Source organism: Anguilla anguilla, chromosome 12 (assembly GCF_013347855.1).
Source record: "Anguilla anguilla isolate fAngAng1 chromosome 12, fAngAng1.pri, whole genome shotgun sequence".
Classification (NCBI taxonomy): Eukaryota; Metazoa; Chordata; class Actinopteri; order Anguilliformes; family Anguillidae; genus Anguilla; species Anguilla anguilla.
In genome coordinates this window covers 25,692,193-25,712,817 of record NC_049212.1, presented here as the reverse complement: position 1 = coordinate 25,712,817, position 20,625 = coordinate 25,692,193, and the positions used below count along the sequence as shown (strand labels likewise).

The 20,625-nt window shown below is 49.2% G+C and overlaps 1 protein-coding gene across 12 annotated transcripts in view; it reads right to left on the bottom strand.

Moving 5' to 3' along the window:
* Positions 1-20,625, bottom strand: part of kirrel3b (kirre like nephrin family adhesion molecule 3b) — a 186,802-nt gene that overhangs the window by 41,368 nt on the left and 124,809 nt on the right. For 7 of the 12 annotated variants that reach the window (XM_035386165.1, XM_035386170.1, XM_035386173.1 and 4 more), the window contains exons 3-4: positions 18,210-18,359; positions 5,332-5,501 (exon numbers count right to left, since the gene is read on the bottom strand). In XM_035386165.1, the coding sequence (XP_035242056.1) occupies positions 5,332-5,501; positions 18,210-18,359 (320 nt within the window). The remainder of the gene's footprint in view (positions 1-5,331; positions 5,502-18,209; positions 18,360-20,625) is intronic. The other 5 variants (XM_035386167.1, XM_035386177.1, XM_035386169.1 and 2 more) reach the window with 1 other exon arrangement.

Here is a 20,625-nt window from a genome sequence, read left to right as displayed (position 1 = left end):
AGCAATCGTCTTTTATGTCCCCCAGATATTTTTCTCTGCGATTTCTAGAGAGTTTATGTTTTTCCAGAGAGGAGCTGTAATATTTTTCCAGAGAGCAGCTGTGATGTTTTTCCAGGGAGCAGCTGTGGTGTTTTTCCAGGGAGCAGCTGTGGTGTTTTTCCAGGGAGCAGCTGTGGTGTTTTTCCAGGGAGCAGCTGTGATGTTTTTCCAGAGATCAGCTGTAAAGCTTTCCAGAAAGCTGCTGTAAAGTTTTTCCAGACAGTACTTTTCCTTAGAAGTGCTCACTGCTACCCACATCGTCACCAGTGGTGTGACACCCTGCCCCGTCTTTCCAGCTGGGGTTGAGAAGGTGAGAATAATATCATTTTTAGCCCCCATAAAAGTTACATGATAATTATGCTTGTCAGGCACGGCGATATTGACAGCATGCTTGCTAATAGTAGTAATTACCTCTACATTTTTCCACTCTCATTTGGATCTGGGACATAATGAACCTTTGTATTACCATCCCACCGAAGCGAGGGGAATAATGAATGCACATCAGTGTGCCGGGGAACGTGTGATTATTTTCCTGGAGGGCCTGGGGGTCACCGCGGCTGGCCCCGCTCTGGCAGCGGCCTCGGCGGTACACGGAGATTGGCCTCCCGCGAGCTCGGACACGCGCGGTCACCTCCTCACCGAGCTGCGCCTCTTTCTGCACGCGCCCGGACCCGTCGGGCGAAGACCGCAGAGGTCGCCGTCAGCGTGGAGGCCTGAAGCTCTGAACACATGTAAAACCAACGCGGCGTCGATTTACATCAGGATGACCTGTAAACGAGCATAGTCAGGTGACCCAGTAAGCCAATAAGATTGTAGCAGAGGACCCGCTGCTGAGCTGTTCAGTTCCATGTGACGTAGCTATCAAGGCGGCTTCCAAAAGGAGTTTTTATATGCCCACCTTGGTAAATGAATAAATAACAAGTATAATAAAATCTGTTCAGCTGCTAGAATTTCAAAAGGAAAGATGTAGCAAGGTGGATACGTGAAGGCAGATGTATATTTTCCCTCTGCCAGTGACGTTCTCCATGTCTTCTGCTTTACCAAAAAAAAAACTAAGACAAAAAAGTAAAGTATCAGCTGAATTTCCCCTTCTTTCACCTTGTTCTGAATTGAGCGGAGTCCTCTGGAGGAAAATGGTAGTTAGGGTCTGAGGTTTCCTCAGCATTGCGGGGCTGATGCCGTGGTGCTTACCTTCAGGAAGCGGAACGTATTGACTGCCAGCTTAGGAGCCTGTCAATGTAATATCCTCCCTGACACAGTCAGGGCTGTTTCTCCCATTGCTCAAGACCTGTCTGAAGCCATTAATCTTGTATGTGCCCGATGCGGTGCTGGAGCCCACACACGCGCACAGCCCGGCAGCTCTTAAAATAGCCAAAATCACCAACAGATCATTCCTCATATCGCAGCCTCAGGCTTGCAAAAAGCTCATTTCTGTTTCTAAATTTTTCCATAGGTCGGCAAAGGGAAACTAGCAACTTCTCTAAAGGTTGGGCAGGTCACTCACCCTTATCAGACAGGCACTGTCAAGATATCCTACAACAAAAAAAATACAAGGTATTGGACACACTGATTAGTGAATTAGGAGTGTCCGTGTGCCGTCAAATTTTGGTTCCCTATCCCGGTCTTTTGAGAACATCACTTTATAAGTAGGCGTGCTTTCACTGTGACCTACAGATCACATTTCTCACACACCGTCCATTAATATGGCTGGGCGATTTAGTGCAGGTTAAGCATGTTGCTCAAAGGTGCAACCTCAGCAGCCGGATGGGAATCGAACCTGCAACCTTTGAGCCACAAGCCCGGTTCCCTCAGCATTATACTGCACTGCCGGAGGGCACAGGGAGCGTCAGGCGGGGTACGAGAATGAGAATCGGCATCCTGTGGAATGCTGAGAGTAATTGGCTTTCTTCAGTGCATACTGTACTTGTGTCTTAAAAGCATTGTGTAAATGAGTGGTACACAACATAATACATTTGTTTCTTAATTAATGCTTTTATTTGGGGCAAAGAGGTTTTATTTTCACTTAATTGTGCTGATCAAATTGATTATTGGTAATAGGCCTGGACGAATAAATCAATGAATATATTTAATATTTTTTTTTAACCTGGTTCGAACTGATGCAGAGACTGGTCAGTAGAATAAAACTTTAGGCTACTTTAAGTAAGTAATAGGGCTCAAGCCATCCGCATTCATTAGTATTCTTGAGACGACAGACTAGAGCACACATAATTATTCATGTATTTTTTTTTTCCAGTGTGTTGCAGTGGTTTGGAAACCAGACGGGGACCCGGGAGACTTCAGACTGGAATCCTGGCTGCATCACTTCTGAACCGTGAGTAAGGTTCTTATCTCGCTTTGCTTCAGTAAATATTCCTCTGGATGCAGGCGGAGCGTTCCAAATGTAAGACACACATTTTGCCCTGGGTAAAAAAAAATATCTGTCGCTTTAAAAGAATATACTAATAACTGAGAATCATTCACAGAGACACGAAACCGCTTATTATAAAGCATTATGCGCTCTGTGAACTCGGGTGTCAGCGGTGAAAGGATGCATGATTATGGGTGCTGTTTAAGTAGTCATGCAGACACTGGTCTTAAAAGGCATCGCGTATGTTTATAATTAGACCTATAAACGGCGCCGCGACGCGCTACGCGCAGAGGACTGGCAAAAACATGCCTTCTGATCGACGCGCGTGTGAAGAGACCTTCGCCGCCGCATCACAGCCCCTTCAGGGGCGTCCCGCTCCCTTTGAGCCGCTGACCTCGCTACGCGCCCGAACGAATCAAGCGCCGAGTCGGACGCCATTAGCATTCCGTTGATAATTTAACAGGCCTTTCATTTGATAAGTCTCATTTGAGCACAAAAAAAAGAGAGAAAAAAGGGAGACGTTTGGCGAGGTCAATTGCAGCCGCCGTCTTCTAATTGCGAAGCATCCCGCCATCGCGTCGCAGGGCCCATTATCAGACTTTTGTACGGCTTCAGAATGGATAAATTGTCAGAGCCTTCGTTTAATACACACTTTCACTTTTGGAATAATACTCTAATTCTTATGTTTTGGGGGGCTGGGGGGTTTGCTTATAAAAAAGGCCTCCTTTTTTATCAGAGTAACCCTTTGATCAATTTATCTAATCCGAATGCCTCAACTTCTGATTACTTTTTTTTCAGCGTCCCTTTCCAATTAATTAAAAGCTTCTTTTAACTTTTCCAAACTACCACCAAGCCATGGAGGTTAATTAGCCTGACAAAGGGAAAAAATCTGACAATGGAGAAGCAAGAAACTTACGAAAAACAAAGCAAATCAAACAATGAGCCAAGGAAAACTACACCAGTATGGCACACTTCAAATTAATATTCCAGTCCGCCATTCAGCATTCTACCTGTCTGAATGTACTGGATGACTATAAAACATGTACGTTCTCAGAAGTTAATTAGTAACTTTCCAGAAGGCTCTTTTTTTTTGCTTTTTTGTGAGCGCTGCTATTTAAAAGAAATCTCTCTAATTATGTGGCAAAGTTTGCCGAGATGAAGGCAGAGGAGAAAATAATGAAACTGAGAGACGGATAAAGACGGCACTTTGAAGACTGGGGAGGGGTGGGGGGCGAACGGAAAGAGGGGGAGACGGGAGCTCATCCACGCAGAGAAGACGAGCCGAACTGCCCACCAGGCAGCGAGCTGGTGCTCCCCCGCAACCCGGGGGTCCCCATGTACGCAGGTTACCCCCCCATTCCCTCCCTAAAGACTCCGGTGTTCTACGGCGAATCTCGCGCCTGGCCTCTCGTTCGGACCCGGCAGGAGCCGACGTCGATTCCTGGCTCGGCAGGCCCGTCCGTCACGCGCCCGCCTGCCCTCGGGGACGCGGCCTCGCGGCGGTACGTCCCGTTCCCCCGGTCACAGCGACCCGTCAGAGGCGCGGCGACGCTCCCCGACATCTGTCCTCGTTTGTTCTCATTAACAATAGAAGAGAGCCTTTAAGGGCAGTCAATTATCCATCCAAGCACTCAACTTCCATTATTCAGGCAAAATAATGACTTTTTAATTGAACACATTGTGCTTTATTGGAACGAACCTCGGAAGGGATTGCTCACATTAAGCTCGGTTTCAGTCTGTGCATTTGGCGAGGTAGAGGATTTCAAGTGTCGTGTTTATAGACAGACATTAACAGAGAAACTGTCTCCAACGGTTTTTTTTTTTTTTTTTTCGTCCAAATGGTGTACTCTTCCATTTCAGCTCAATCAGAGGCATTCACCTGCCTCTTAAAAGCCAGAGAAAGACCCGTAATGGGATCAAACCCCCTCATTATATTTGTGCCTGGAAAGAGTTCTTTGTGCAGTTGATTTGTACAGACATGCACTTCTGTGATCGTGCATTCTGTCATCTAGGGCTGAAGTAACTGCTCGAAAGGTTAGGAAGGGGATGTCAGGTTGGTGGGGAATGGGGGGGGGTGTCACCGGAGAGCTTCCCCTGGGGACCATTTTCAAACCCCCGCATCTCGTCCCCGTGAAATCCCCGACCTGTGAGAGCCGGCGCGTGAGCACATCACCCGAGAAGGCATCAATAATGGAGTTTCCACTGCGCGCAAACTACGCCCCGCGCAGGCAAATCAACCCCCGTACCCCCCGACCCCCGGACCCCTCGGACCCCCGGACCCGGAGGAAATCAGCGGGGAGGCTGGCGGGCCTGCGTTCGCAGGGCGGGGCGCAGGTTTCTGAGGACGTGGCTGGCTGTGGGGAGCTGGGAGAGGGAAGGAGGAGAGATTAACGGTGAGGGTGTAATGAGAGCTTTATCCCGCCTCCATCTGCCTGCTCGTGCTGACACCGCGCGCTCGCCGAGGAGAGAGAAACATCTTCCCACGAGCCTGGAGGAGACCCAGGACCCCAGGGACTCAGATTCCCATCACTCCAGCCCAACGCTCATGCAAAAGCAATACCCAGAGGGTGTAAACAAACGCCCGTCTCCCAGCCTCAGCCTCCTGCTCCGGGAACGCCCCTTCTTCAAGAACCACACTGCGATTTGCCTGCTAGCTGCTAATAAAATGAATTCTCAAAGAACTTTTTTTTATTTTGGTTTCATACTTCTTCGTGAAACTTTCGGAGGTATCCATCCATCTTGTTGTCCTTTACCGCTCGGGCCTTTTCAGAAAAAAACATTCCATTCATCTTTTCTCTCGTTTCTTTTCGTGCTCCCTTCCCTGCTGATGACTCCGTTGTGTGAGTGCGCTGATCTGGCCCCGCCCCCCACGCCTGCCCGCCCGCCTCTTTTCCACCACCCGCCCCGCCCCCTCGGACACACACCTGGGCCCCTACCTTGGAGTACATGGCCCCGTTCAGCACCTCGCCGTTTCGGATCCAGATGATGGAGGCGGCAGGCTTGGCGTTGTCGGCGTGGCAGGTGAGGTTGAGGGGGTCGCCCGCTCTCAGGCTGATCACCGGCGCGCCGTTAATAATGGGGTCCTCGGGGGGCACTGTGGAGAGGGAGAGAGAGAGAGAGAGAGAGTGAGAGAGACGGTCTCATTTCCAGCAAAGCTAGCTTATTTGCTTAGCGGGCGCTCCTGTCGCTCACATTGTGCAGGACGTGCTTTTGCACGGCCGTATGTTTGCAAACGCAGTTGGGGATAAGTGCCGGGCTCGGGGGTGGAGTCGCAGCGGCCGGCCTTGGAACCCAGTCAGCGGTTCCGTGAGCACTGCTCCGCCCTGGCACCTGAAGCGGGCGGCTCGCTCCCTGCCGGCGCCCCCCTCGAGCGGCCGCGGCCGGCGGGAAGGCGGGTCCGTCCAACGGGAGAAAAACCCCCGTGTTCGCGGCAGAACCCGACGGGAGCGGAGCGGTTTTTGGAGCCGCGCCCGGCACGCCGACGCGAGGGGCCCAGGTGCGACCGCGCGGCCGCCGGGGGGAGCGAACGGGAGAGAGCGGGGCGACGGGGAAGGGGGACGAGCGGCAAGCCTTTCACCGGGAAAGGCAGGTTCCTGAATGGCGCTGATTACATTCTCTTCCCTTAAACAAGCGCTGATCACCCTGCTTTCCATTCAGACCCCGGTGAATTATTGATTCGGCTCCCTGCTCATTACGGTGTAGATCTGGGGCGAGGAGAAATCAAAGGGAGCAGGCAGCTGTGTATCTGTGGGTGGGGGGGGAGGGGGGGGTGAAACTGGAGTGAAGGATAGTTAAAAACTTCTAGAGCACTGGATGGAGAGGAGAATGAGACCGGTGTAACAGGAAAGTGTGAAGAAATGACAAGAGTGGAAGAGAGAGAGGACAAAGTTAGGAAAAGTTTTTGGGATGGTGCCCTGGTGTGCACCCCCTCTGTGTTCATTATTCATTCAGATTTGATTACTGATTAGGCCTCATTAGGGAAATAACTCGTTTGCCCCCCAACTTTCCTCTCCTCTTAACTCTTTCAGACGATAAGCAGTAGATTTCAGTAGAGGAGCACACTTGGATTTCTCATCAAGTCCCCTCCAAAATTCAGGAACCTTGAGATAGTCTAAATTGCCTTTATTTATCGCATCTACCCTCGTCTCCTGCTCTAAATAAACATCGCAGGTTTCACTTGTTATTTGCAATAAAATTCAATAATGCCATTTATCCTGGACTCCAGCTGGAGAGATTGCCTGAATCATTGTTAGATGATGATTTACGCGTTCATAAAACACATTTATCTCCTAATAAACTGAGGCAGAGAGTGATGTGGTTTTCCAAATCCGCACTGTTATTTTTACCATCAATTTTTAGTCTCTGGGAGGAGTGAGATATTTGGAACGCCCCCCCCTCCTCAGGTCCGCTTTATGAAGGAGGTCAGACGGGGCTCTGGTGGCTAGCGTTAGCGGGACGCAGCGTTAGCGGGCGCACGGCGTGTCTCAGGGGCCTGCTTGCCAGGCTCCCGGGTTCCGTGCCGGAAGGGCCGCCCCCGGCCGGCTCTTCGCCATTCCTCGCCGCGCCTCGTCCCGGCCTCCTAGGCTGCACGGCGCCCTCTACGGGCCACTCTGTGGAGTATTTCCGCGGACAGAAAAATTGCTCTCGCTTGGAAAAGGCGACATATTGGTGAAACTCCACTGGCCTGCGGGTCATAAGAGCGCCCCCTAGGGGGAAAGCCAATGTCAACAGACCTGCTTCGTTCCATTAACCTCATTTTGCCTATGGTGGAGCGGTTGGAACAGAAGACACCATTTCAGTAGTCGCCCTGTACCCTTTGGCCATTGAATCATCAGACATCTCCTGTGCAGATGTCCATGAAGGATGAGGCCAGGTTCCTGGGTCAGCGCTCCTTAAGGAGGGAGCTAGCGAGCGTCTGCATTCTTCTGAATCACATGCATTGTTTTTATCTCATCTTTTTAAACTCCCCTCCCAACACACCCATGTCATCCTTTGAATCCTGACTGTTAGCTCTGGTCAATGCAGAAGGAGGTCGTGGAGCACGGCACAGAAACGACGGCTGGGGGGGGGGGGGGGTGGTCTCTCTTTTTTTTTTTTCTCCCCCTCGCTTTTTTTCCTTTTTTCAATCATCAACCTCTCAAGTTCTTCTCTTTTGGCCGAGTTCTGAAACTGAGCAAAGCGCTGCAGTCCTGACCTGCTGAAATATTAAATAAATCCTCCCTGTTGACGGTTGTTTCTTCTTGAGTCGGGACAGGGCGAGATGAGAGAGAGAGAGAAACACGGCGGGGAGAGAATGATAGAGAAAGCGAGAGAGAGAATGAAAGGAATGGAGGAGAGAGAGAGAGAGATAGCGAGAGAATGTACGGTTACTGATTCCATTTGATTCAGTGACTCTCAGGGCACATTCAGTGGCTGTTGAAACATTAATTAACTGTCCAGGAACTCAGGGCTGTAGCCAGCATTTCATTTTCTTCTGCCCACCCCCCCATTTTTTTTTTCTCTCCAGATTACCACTCTACTGAGACCCTCGTGTGACAGAGTAGAGCCGTAAAATACAGGGTTTTAAAATCGGTCTGGCATCCACGGCGGCAGCCGAGCATCTGCTGATGTTATTTAGCACTCGACTGGAAGCTGTGTCCGACGACGGACCGCCAGCGCTGCCCTTTGTGTTTTGGAAGTCCGCAGTGCTCTAACCTTTGTTTAACTAGGACAGACTCATTGAGATTCAAAATCTCTTCTCCAAGAGTGACCTGGCCAAGACAGGCAGCAACAGATCAATGACACAGATTTAGAGATAAACGACGTATGTCTAAATACATCAAACTGAGTTAAAATCGTATAGAGCCCGTCACCAAATCTAGCCAGAACGTGGACATTACAGTGAGACTCGCTCTTGATCCGTGATCACGCATTTAATGTTCCCAAACTTTTTGTCACACATTCAAGGTAAAATGAGTGACTGTGTTTGTGGTTTAGTGAGGAAGAGCTGAATTCACTTTTCCAGCGATAATGGCATTACCCAGTTAGGCTGAGCTGGGAAATCTCACTGTGGTTTCTCACCTTGTTTCTGAGCTGCCACAACTCGCCACTTTCACTGCACAGCCGGAGCTGTTATTTCGCTCCCCAGCTCAAACCGTGGCGATGGCTTCGATGACTTGCACTTTCACAGTCCTTTCGCTCCGAAAACTCTTTTGGTTTTGGTTTGCCGATTTATGAAGCAGGTCGCATATTTCTTGTTGGTTTTGGAAAACTGTTCTGATGCTCTTTACGGTGTTCCCTATTTCAGTTTGTTTCAGTTCAGTTTGGTTCAACTGAATTCAGTTCAACTCATTTCAATTTAATAAGATGTTTTTGTCCCTCATGAGGGATTTTTTATTTTTTATTTTTGCTTTTCACAGAACGGCAACGTATGTCATATTAATTTATTATACATGGTCTACCCGAACACGCACGGACCAAGAAGTTAGGGCATACCTACCATCAGTGCTTTAAAAAATTGAAAAGATTAAAAACCGACTGAACATAAACAGAAAAAAATCTGTGAAGGTCCTCATTAAATACTTACGCTCAGAGGCCTAAGGCCAGGTAGCAGCTGCCATGCAGCCATATTTAAGTTCTTCACGTTATGTAACTTTAGTCTTTCCAATTTAAAGGGCCATGCACCACTATTTCAGCAGTTAGGCCGGTTTGTCAGCTCGCCTTCTGCTTTGCGTTTTTCATGGCGGTACATTTCTGCCGACTTCCTGAGGCTAACCAAATATGATATTCGTGTTAAGCGGTCGTCGGGGGGCTGACAGTACTCCCGTCTGTTGATTTTTGCCACGCGGGCCTGTTTAGTTTCAGAATGCTTTACAGGTGAAGGTGTGCAGGGACCAGGGTTTTACTCACTGTTTTTTTTTATTGAGTAAACGGCCTTGCAGGAGCCGGCAGCGGATCAATAACTCCCTGTAATCTGTGTTTTTGTGGTTTGAGCCCCTGACCCGTCTGAGCCACGGTTCCCGCTCCCGCGCCTCTGACTAGCATTCCGGAGCGCCCGGCCGGCCGACTGTATCGACAGGCTGACAGATCTCCCCGCATACCCTTACTTCTCACCCTTTTTATTTATTTATTTTCCGAGTCCTTGCCTCAGTCCGTCTCCGGCTCGCACCCGCCCACCCGGATCGCACGGCGGCGCTAAAAGCTGGCGGCTCCCCGCCAGCTCCGTTCATGACCCGGGTGCCGACGCAGCAGACCCCGATGGCTCCCAATGAGAGCTGTGCCGGGTGACCTGATGGATTTGTGAGCTGGCCGGCGCTGCTGGCTGATCTTAAATTATTCGCCGACACCCGAGGTCCATTCGTTCCCTGCAGCAGGGCTGTGTGGAGGTGTGATGTTTACCTAACCCCGCCAAACTGCCTCCCACTCCTGCTCCCACACCTTCGCTTTACCAAGCCCAGCCTTATCCCCGGCTCCTCAATTAGACGGTTTAATTCAGTTACTGTTGTGCTCTAACTTGTTCTGACTTCCCCAATGTGTGCGTGTTAACTTTTTCCAATATTTATACTATTTCTATGCATTGTTTCCATATGTGCTGGTGATTGCTAATCTGTGCCACGAAGAATCATAAGTTGAAGACAAAGAGGTTAGTTCTGTACAGGGGAAAGAGAGTGATAGTCTGTTTGATAAGGAGCTGACTAGAGTGTGTGAGTGACAGATATTGAGCGTGTACTATATGTGTGTGAGAAAGGGAGAACATATGCAACGGCGTATTACATGCGTGAAAGAGACTTTATGAGAGTGTGTGTACTCTGTCTGGGTGTATTTATGAGAACGTGTGTGTGTGTTATATGGGTATGCATGTGAGTGTATTATGTCTGTGTGTGTGTGTGTGTGTTTTGGGGTTGGAGTGTATGTGTATTATAGGTGCATATGTGTGTGAGTGTTTTGGGGTTGAGTGTATGTGTATTATAGGTGCATATGTGTGTGAGTGTTTTGGGGTTGGAGTGTGTCTGTATTATGTCTGCGTGTGTGTGTGTGTATGTTTTGGGGTTGGAGTGTGTGTGTATTATGTCTGTGCGTGTGTGTGTGTGTGTATGTTTTAGGGTTGGAGTGTGTGTGTATTATAAATGGTTCCACCCTCTTTCAGCCCTGGTTTTAAGTCCATATGCCAGTCATAAATTCACAGTGCATAGAGCAGTCCAGTGTCCGCCTCTCGAGAGCCCAGTGGGACTGGGGTCTTTGTTACCCACAATCCCGCACGTCCGCGTCCCGCCTCATGTTGACACTCAGAGGCCCAGCTTGACGCAGGCTGAATGAACCCATCTTGCTGCTCCAGATAAGAGATGGCGCTCTAGTTAATTAAAGCACGCTTAAATTTCATTTCAATCCCACATTTCACTCCCCGAGCGCAAGATAAGGGCCGATGTGTTTTGAGTCCCCACCCCGGTCGAGGTGGAGAGGGGCACGTTATCCTGCAAACTGGCATTGTGGGTAGGGCGGGAAATGAGAGGGAGGGAGAAAGATCATCTAAGGTGGCGGTGAGTTTGTTTACTTGAGGCACTGAATCAACAACAAAGCGATAAACCAAGCCCTGTGTAACCTGGCAACGCAGAGGAGCTAACTCTGTCAAGCGCCTGACCCTGCAGGCTTGTCGCTGACCTCACGATGTGAGGTCTGTTTAGAGCTGTGAGATCAGGCCACCTGTGCAGGCCTCAAACGGGCAGTGCCCCGGTTTCCACGGAGACGGCCCTGGCGCTGCGGGCAGACGTGTGGGTGGTTGTGGTCAGAGCCCCGGCCCGGCGGCGCTGATGACCTCGCCCGCTCCGCGCGGCCTGCTGGCGGTAAACCTCACCAGTGATTAATGGAAAAGGCGCGGAGCACCGCAGCAGGAGCCGTCTGTGAGCATCGACGCCGCCTTTCCCAAATAAGGGCTGGTGGAGGGAGGGGTCTGGTGCAGAGTAAATGAGAGAGAGAAACGAGGAGAGGATGGGGAGAAACAGTGAGACCGGGTACGTGCCTGGCACCACAAAGTGCCCGCGCTACCAAGACAGCAGCCTCACGTAGGGCCAGCAGTGGGCATGAACTAAACGGCACCGCACGACCCTGTACAGGGTCCAGGGTACAGAGTCTGGCACCGGGTTCGGCACATTCTCCCCGTTTTACGGCTTTGGAGAAATAAAAGGAGGTCGGCATGTACGAGATCCATTCCTGCCTTCATTCAGCCCTCTGTGCCTGAATGAAAAAGAAAAACAGACAGCCGAGAGGTTTTAGCAGAACAGGAGAGAATAATAACACTAATAAATCATTTCTTTCTAAAAGAAAAAAGTGGAGAAGGAGAGGAGCCAGGAAGCCCCCGCACCCCGCCCGCCCCGCCGCGGCGGACTGACAGACTGAGTGGGTCTGGGACCTGCCCGGGGGCCGCGAGGTGTCAAAGTCGGCGGCGAACCCGCGCGCGGGAGGCTGTCTTCCGTCACGGAGAGCAGAGGCGCCGAGCGAGATGCGTCAAAACGAAGGGCGCCGCTGACATGGCCGTCACCCCCACAGCCCCCCCACCCACCCCGGGTCGCCCGGAGGACCTCGTCACGGTCTGAGGACCTGTGACCACGCGTCACACATCGCCATCGCTAACCCTCCTGCCACCCCTGCCACGCAGCATCCATCCCCCCCTTTCTGTCTGTATCTCTCTCCTGGTACATTATTCTTACACTTGCTGCCGAGCATATTTATTCATAAGACAGACTTGAGAACAGCATCCCCGCGCCGGTGTGAGACAATAAGCCCTCTCACAGGAGCGGCGTGTTGCGTTTTGTTTCTGTGATGGAGCGTCTCTCTGTTTCGCTTCCAGAGTCACCTCAGCCATTCTCTCTGTGACTGACGTGTGTTGGCTTTAGAATTACCGAGGCACACAGAATCACTGAAGCCGCGAATCAATACGGAATTATGTTCTGTTGCCGCCGAGTTATTACAGAGCTGCGTCCCGCCTTCTCCCAGACGCGGAGGTGATACAAAAGTGGCAGCGACTCTTTTATCGTATAAAAATGATAATGCGCGAGATGGATTTCGTGGCAAAATGGCTGGATGTGTGTCGTGAAAATAAGTAATTGGAAATCGCGGTCTGTGTGACCTCAATAGAGACAAAGTTGCGTGGAAATTGAGTTTGTTTAAATATGTATGTACAGACGTATCATGCAGGCTCAACGGCAATAAGAAAAAAAGCCTTTAAAGGCATACTATGCAGGATTTTTACTCTGAAAATATTATAAAATAATCATACTAAGCACATCGATGATGCTCTGGCAATCTCTGTCTTTAGCTGAATTTGTGCACATTTACCTGTATATGTTATTCTAAAATGTGTTTGGGACATTCCTGGGTGTAGTGCTCTATTCTGTGTGGGGAGGGCTGGGTGTGCCTGCAGAGCTAGCTAGCAAAGAAATCCAGATACAGCGAAGCAAAAGGACAAGCCGACCAGGCTTGTTCAAGAACTAGAGTTAACACTGGAATTGGTTTTCATCAGTGGTGTGAGCTGAAGTTCACCAAGGGGATGAAAAGTGAAGCTTGAGTCAGTTTGTTTCCTGTTGGACCTGCAAGTAATGTTTCTGGCAGTGAGGGATAACGTAAGGGAATTAATTAAGCTATAAATAAATTCCTTACAGTCGCTCACGGTCACTCATTTCACAGTACTAATGCTACCTCTAGCTATCCAGCTAGCTACGTCAGGTGGGGTAACTTACCCGGTGTGAGTGGGTGGGGTTGAAGACAGAAGAGGAGACTTCTTTGATTGTAAGCACAGGCTAAGAAGTCCTTAATATTTTGATTAAGAGAACCACACTGCACATAGCTCTTGCAGATCGTTTTTTTTCCTTCAAAGAAAACAGTTTGAGGGTTATAGCTCACTCGTTTCACAGGGCAAGAAGGGGAACAACCAAATGTCCCAAAGGTCAGATGCCACAGATGCTTCTAGAAGTTCAAAATCACAAACCGTAACTTGTTCCCTTTCATAAAACCTCCTGGCAGAAGAACAGTAACAAAACTAAATGTATAAATTCCCATTTTATGGCCAATCAGCTTTCAGAGCTCGTCTTGAAAACGCGCTTTAAATTTTTTCATTGCAGCCCAGTCTCTTTGCTGGTGTCTGTGTCTGCGTTTAATAGCGGATTATCCGCACAAGGTAAACAGGCAAGTTCACAATGGCCCAGATTTGTACTGTCCTCAAGTTCCTTGTAGAAAATTAACCATGAGAGGATCAAGCTGTTTATTTCAGTCGGAACAGTTTAATTATTTCGGTCTGCAGTCTGGCCTTAACTTTAACATTTAAACTTTTACAAGTTTTTTTCACGAATATAAGATGCATACAATTTTTAAAATGTTATTATTTAAAAGAAGATAAATTATATTTTTATAGTTGAACCGTCCTTGAAATAGCGATCAAACTGAAAGTTGAATCTCTTTTAATGTGCAACTAATTTTGTCGGAAGACCCATTCATTTGAAGCGAGAAGCTACTGTATACTTTAGAGAAAAGGATTATGGGACTTCTGTGGCCAACAGTAATGAATGCAAAGCTTCTTTTTTTTTGTTTCTTGTTTCCTCGAGATCACCCGACTGAATCTATACCCCGACTCTGGCATCGCAGGCATTTCGGCGTATGAAAATAAATAAAGAGGCAAGGCGAGATTCGGTTGGGCTGAGGGATAAAAATAACGATGGGCAGGATTGGAGAGGCCATCAATCATCTCGCCGGGGAGAGAAAAATAATTTTAAAAAACAACAACAGGGTTGCTCTCCATTCAGCCCAAACGGTGCAGGGGCCCTGTGCAGAGCGGCGGCTTTCAGCGTGCAGCGCTGCCTTCCGCTCGAGCGCTCCTCCTCCTCCTCCTCCTGATCCACGGATCTCCGCGGCGGACAGCGACCTCGGCACCTGGACGAGGCCGTAAATGGGAACCTGAAAGACCGTCTGGAGAAAATGCCGTTTTTTCCTCTCCGGCTAAAAAGTTTGCTAAGGGAAAGTCGGGGCTTGAAGTGGAGTTGGCTGGCCTTGCTTGTTTGCTTCCGTGCCTTCAAAAGAAACGAGGTCTCGTATCAGTTTGAGGGAAGTGAATGTGTGGGGCTCGCATGTCACTCTGTAATTAAAGGCTAATAATCTAAAAGCTCTTGACTCCTTGCCTGTGTGGCTAAAGGCTGACACAGGGCTGTCAAAGCCTCCCAGATGCTGGAGCACCCCTCTGTTTGGAGGAATTAATTTCATCAGCGGGAAACTTGATACTACAATTGCCGTGTCACTGTAATTAATAATTTGCCTGACAGCAAATGAAAACTGAGTTATCTGACCTTTCTTCTCTCTTTACTGTTAGTCTTCAGCAAAGTCAACATTTCCTAATTGGCAATTTTGAAGCTTCAAAATTACAAGGGAATATTTATGCATGTATTACAGCACGTGGCATTAGTTTGCATCCCTTTAATGTTGTCTTTCATCTCGGAGGCGCGTGGAAATCGGCGACGGCGGGTCGGAGCGTTAACGAGCCTGGAATTCAGAAACGAGGACGGAGAAAGGGAAGAGCGGGGCGAAGCGAGCCTCGAGTGCGGGGAAGGGTGCGCCCGCCCGCCCGCCCGCGTCGGGGGGGCGCGCACAGGCACACGTGTGTTTAAGAGCTCTTCAAATGTCAGACCAGACGAATCGATGCTGCCGGGACGCGGGGAGCCGGGCCAGGTTGCGATTTCTGCACTCGTCCGTGCTCTAGGTAAATGTTAAGAATATTAAAAACTGAAAAAGGAAAACTTTCCGTTCGCTTCGTCTGACGGCAAAGGTCACCTACAGCAGACTGATTTTCTGTGTCCCCCCATCACCCCCCACCCCCACAGGCTTTTGGGCCAGATGTGACGCCCTGCATCTCACATCCCAAATCCACAGGTAGACTACTATTGCTGAAGGGATATAATTAGCCTCCAGGGCCCCACCCTTTTATGCCCACCGTCAGCTGGGCCTCATGCTTTATTCAGCAGACCGGCCACTAGGGGGCGACCTGGGGCCCACTGCTGCCTTCACTCAGAGATCAGAGTTCAGAGGTCATGTTGCGCATTCTTTTTCCCGCACCCCTTCTGTCTGTTTTAATGACTGTCCCTGAGCTTCTCTGCCAGGTCTTGGACGTTCACAATAAGTCCTTGCCGGATTCATTCCTTTGGTCGCCCAGATGATATGAAGCTGCCATCTGCACATCATTTACATTTTAAAACGTAAGAAAAGAAACATTCAACTCTCCCCAGAATTCTGTTAAATGAAAGGGAAAGTGGGGATCGGCGATTTAAGAAAAGTAACACTGTCTGGTTTTATATTTATTGTCCAATTGAATTTTTCTTTGTTACCAGGTGTAGGAAGTTTCCCAAGGACTGAGCATATTTCTCTGTTATGTTTTGTCTGCCAATACCTTTGTTGTGGGAAGGACGATTAGGGATTATCATGTGGTAAAAAATCAAGTTTAGGACTCTACAGTATAGACAGCTTGCAGTTTGTGGATCCCACTCCTGACACCAATGAACGCCGTGTGGGAAAAATCAATGCGGATAGCGCCTTCAGACCAGAACAATCGAGGAACCATTCCGTCCACAAAGATTGACAGCCACATTCGATGCCAGTGTCCCGTCAGGGCTGTCTAAACTCATAAATTCAGCCGTAGAACAATAAAACCAGTTTATTTCCTTGTAAATATAAAAACGGAAAACGGGGAAGAAAATACACTGATGGTGTTCAGCGTGCTGTCATCGAGTGATTTATTTACTTTTCACGTGGTAATGAATAGGCTTTATTAATATTACAATCTGGCTGCATAATTATGCAAATTAGGCTGCAGGTTAAGAAACATTACATTAGGGAATGGGAGGGGGCACGTTTTCCTGAATGGATACAGATTGGTAGATATATTTGTCTGTCGGGTAGCTGAGCGGTAGGGTGACGCCCCCATGCTGCGTTTCTCTGTCAGGTTAGTCAATGAGCACAGGCGGCTGTCTTAACAAGGGAACTGACAGTGGGGAATTAATCTTGACACTTGGCTTGCACATATTAATTTCATTACCTTGCGCGCGCGCGCCTGTGTGCGTGCCTGCGCCTTGTCGTGCTGCATTTCGGCAGCACGCCAGTTTGCGGCGGGATTAAACGCTGGACTAATGCTGAAAACAGTGGGAAGAGGAGATATGTCTTTCCCACCGAAATGAGCAGGAGAAAAATAAAAACAGAGAGACCCCCCCGTAATTACTCAAATTAATGGACCTTAAAACCTTGAAAGGAGAACATTTCACTCGGACTGTGAGAGTCCAGCATTGCAGGAGAGGACTTAATGCAGTTAAGGGGTGGCATGTGCAGGCTTAGTGATTTTAAACACATGCCTCGCGATAAACACATCTAAAATCTTTTTTTTTTGGATGCCGGAGGTCAGGGGAAGGGGGGCTTGGGGGAATCAGGGATAATAATCAGCATTCTTTTCCAAACCCCCTCAGCCAATCTGACGCAATCAGGACTCAATCAATCAAGTCCTAATCACGGAACAGGACTGAAAGCAAATGACGTGGCATGTGGTGCTCAACCCCAGCCCTCACCCCCAAACATTAATCTTCACATTTATGAAGCATTTCGCATTTCTGCTGTGGGTGCCGGCCTGGATTTTGCAGACTTTTTAGTTATTATTTTAAAATAAATATCCAGAGGGGAAGGAGGTCGCGGATGAAATTACTCAACATTCCTGGACGACCAAGAAAAAACCCCCAAACTTTTAATTATCAATTAGGTCCCATTTACACCGGTGGGGCTGGGCGGTGGGGCTGGGCGGTGGGGGCGTGTGGCACGCCGAAAATGAAAGACATGAAGCCGTAATTTGTCTTCTCTCGTCTCCCCTTTCCTCTCCTGACTACTTCTTCCCTTACACATCATTAGTTTCACTTTTCATTAGAGCAGATCAATAAGGCTGTCCAGCAGCCCCTGCCAACGAAACTGTGCTCCTGAGCTCCGTCTTTCTATTTCGCCTCTCTCTCTCGCTCCCCCCCTCACTCCCTCGCTCCCCGGCTCAACCCCCCCCCCCCCCAACCCCAGACCCGTGCTACCCAGGGGACAGGCAGAGAGGGAGGGAAAAGAAAAGTGTAAAATAATAAAGAAACAGGCCGTATTAATGCCCAGAGAACAGTGCGCTGTGTTAGCGCTGCCCACTTAAACAGGAATGGTACTGTAGAATAATAACCTATTAAAGTTTAATAACCATCAAATGGGCTCTCTGGTTTAATAATGGAAATTGTCGAATTTCGCAGGAAATTAACGCTGAAAGCGAGCGGGGCTTGGCTCCGGCAGGCTATGTGGTACGACATCCAGCACCACAGGCTTCCTCGATCAGTGTCATTAAACACAGACCAAAGCCCGCAGCCCTCTGCTCCTATAAGGCCCCTGTTGACTCCTTTTTTGAATTGCTATTGCACACCTTCACCTCGGCTAAATTGTGACTGCATTCATTTTGGGAAAGCACGTCGGCTAGGACTTTAGGGTTGTTAGAAAGGGAATAGTACTGCTTTACCCACTGTAGATTTACATTTACACTCAATCCAGAATGACTGAATCAAGCACATGCAAAGGGCAGATACCGTGCCTAATTGTTATTCTCGTTGCCGATAGCAGTAGCGCATAAACCTGCCACATTACCTGCAGCACCATGGCAGGTGTGGGAAAGGAGATTGAGTATCTGGTGCTTTAAGCGGCTGATGGGTTAAGTGATGGCGGTTTGGCGGTACGGCGGCGGCGGCTCTTGTGAATGTCCGTGCTCGTCTCTGACGGCGCACTGCAGACTCACCCAGCACGGTCAGGCGGGCGGTGCGGGACCTCATGGCCGCCTGGATGGCCTGGCACTCGAAGACGGCGTCGTCCGTCAGCTCCACGCGCTGGATCCGCAGGTGGTGCTCCCCCGAGCCGTGGTCCCCCACCACCGAGTACCGCGGGTAGCCTGGAACACGCAGGGCGCATGATGTCACTTCCTGCCTGTGTGCCTCACTGCGCGCCGGATTTTAACATATAACAGTATTTCAGTTTTATCGTATGTTTCTGATTGGCCCAATTGAAAATTTTTGCGTGCGATGAACAATATCTGAGATATTTACGGAAGTTTCTGACCACCTGCTGCCTGTAGAGTGTCCATAGAGGCTTTCTGGGGCTTGTGGTCCAAAGCACAAAATGCATTTCAGTAACTCCAAAGCAGCTCACATTGCTGCTTACAATCACAAAACGCACAGAAACTGAACTAATATTAAAAAAACCAGCAAGTGAACTAAGCCTTTAACCGACAGAATCCTGTTGAGATGCATTTCTGCTGGTTCTTCAGTGTGTTTCAGCTCGTATGCCCTTAACTGATAACTCTGATTAGTTAAAGCATGGACGCTCCAATCCGGGCTGTAAATCCAAATCCGGTCCTGGTTTTCTTTTCTCCCAGGTAATTAACTGAGCAATTAGTGCTACTGATTGACACCTGTATTGTGTCAATCAGTAGCACTATAGGACTGTATTCACACCTGACTCCTGACTCCAAAAACCAGCAGTTCATGGACACAGAGAGCCGTGGTTTGAGTAATGGGTAGCTAACGACATGACACGCCTTGTTTCCAGAGCATAGGCTGGCCCCTGATTGAAAGGAAACCACGAAAGCCTGCAGAGATTGCAGCACTCCGGGGCGGGATTTTTACATCCCTGTGCGCTGCGCCGTTTGCAGAGTACATGCCGTTACATTACAGGACGCCTGCTCCGCTCCACACGGGTAAAACATCGCACGCCACTGTCGGCTGGCCATAGATTCCTCAGCCATAAACCGACAGCGAGGCAGTGCACATGACTCTAAGTCACTATGCCAGGTGATTCCTTTCTTTATAATTCATGTTGTTTTGCTCGTCTGATGAAAGACTGCGCTGCGTGCGCTTCTCATTCATCACTACGCAACCGTTGAGACGGGTTATTTCAATATGTCCCCATCTGGACAGACAGACAGTATTGATGTTGAATAAAAAAACTGCGTCATTTCCCCCTGGAACGCGAGGAGCGGCACAAACCACTCGCTTTCCCACATCATTTTTTTTTTATAAGTGAAGTGAATGATGACTCCGCAGAATCTACTGTCCTGAGAAAGCAAAAAGTAAAAAAAAAAAATCAAATAATGATCTGGGTTTGTGAGTGGCTATATGTTTGGTGCGAACAAGCGGCTTTTATTGCCACTGTGTATACGAACAAGAATGATTGAAATGTGCTGGGGCAGCACAATACTGGGGGATTTATAGTTTAATAGACTAGAGAGAGGACTTTTTTCAGAAGCCCTGTGTTTTTACCGCAAAAGCAACATCCGCTGCCTCTATAACACTTCACATAACCGGCAGCGGAAATTTGCATGGCGAGCATGCTGCGTTCGCTATCGAAGAACCCAAAAGCACTACTTCTAATCACAGGGTTTTCATGCAACATTTTGCAAACCTCTCGAATAACAGCCCCGAATCAACAGCACTTATGCGGGTAAGTGCTTACCGCTGCTCTGCGATGTTTACGTGCAGAGGCGTATGGACTCTGTGCGCGCGCCTCTGAGGCTCTGTCACAGGTGCGGCGTTTTCTGCTGAGGGACGGGGAGAAAAAAAAAAAGATCCGCTGATTGAAAAAAGTTTGACTTCTCCTCCTCTTCGGAGAGCGGATTAAATGGGCTTTTGTTTTTAAACAACACTGTGATTTGTGAAGCCGCGCGTAATCCGCCGGCCCGGCTCCGAGTTTTACTGTCTGCCGCCGCGCCTCCATTCTCACGCGGGATTATTGCCAGTAAACATCTCGGCGCGATATCGATTCCCCGCGTGCATCAGTGTGACTCACGCCTGCTCCCGAGATTCCGACGGCTTCGTTCTTTAAGTGGCTGAAGATCACGGGTGTGTGTCTGGCGAGCGGCGCTGCGATAGGCTGGCCTGACGCTCGCCGGCTCCGAGGCCCTCGAGTCAGATTACGGAGGCCAGAGCATTAAAAAAAAAACAAATTAGCAGTCAGTGACAGCGAAGCCCATTCAGTTTTAACAGACCGTGAAGTGGCCCCTCAGCTTTCCAGCGAGGGAAGCGGCAGAGCCTGCAACAGCGCTCACAATTTCATCTCGCCACATGCTGCTTTTAATCTGTTTGGTTGAAAGCGGGGGGGGGGGGCGGGGGATGTGCGGGGACAACAGGAACAGGTTGGGAGGTGCTGGATGAGCAGCGCGG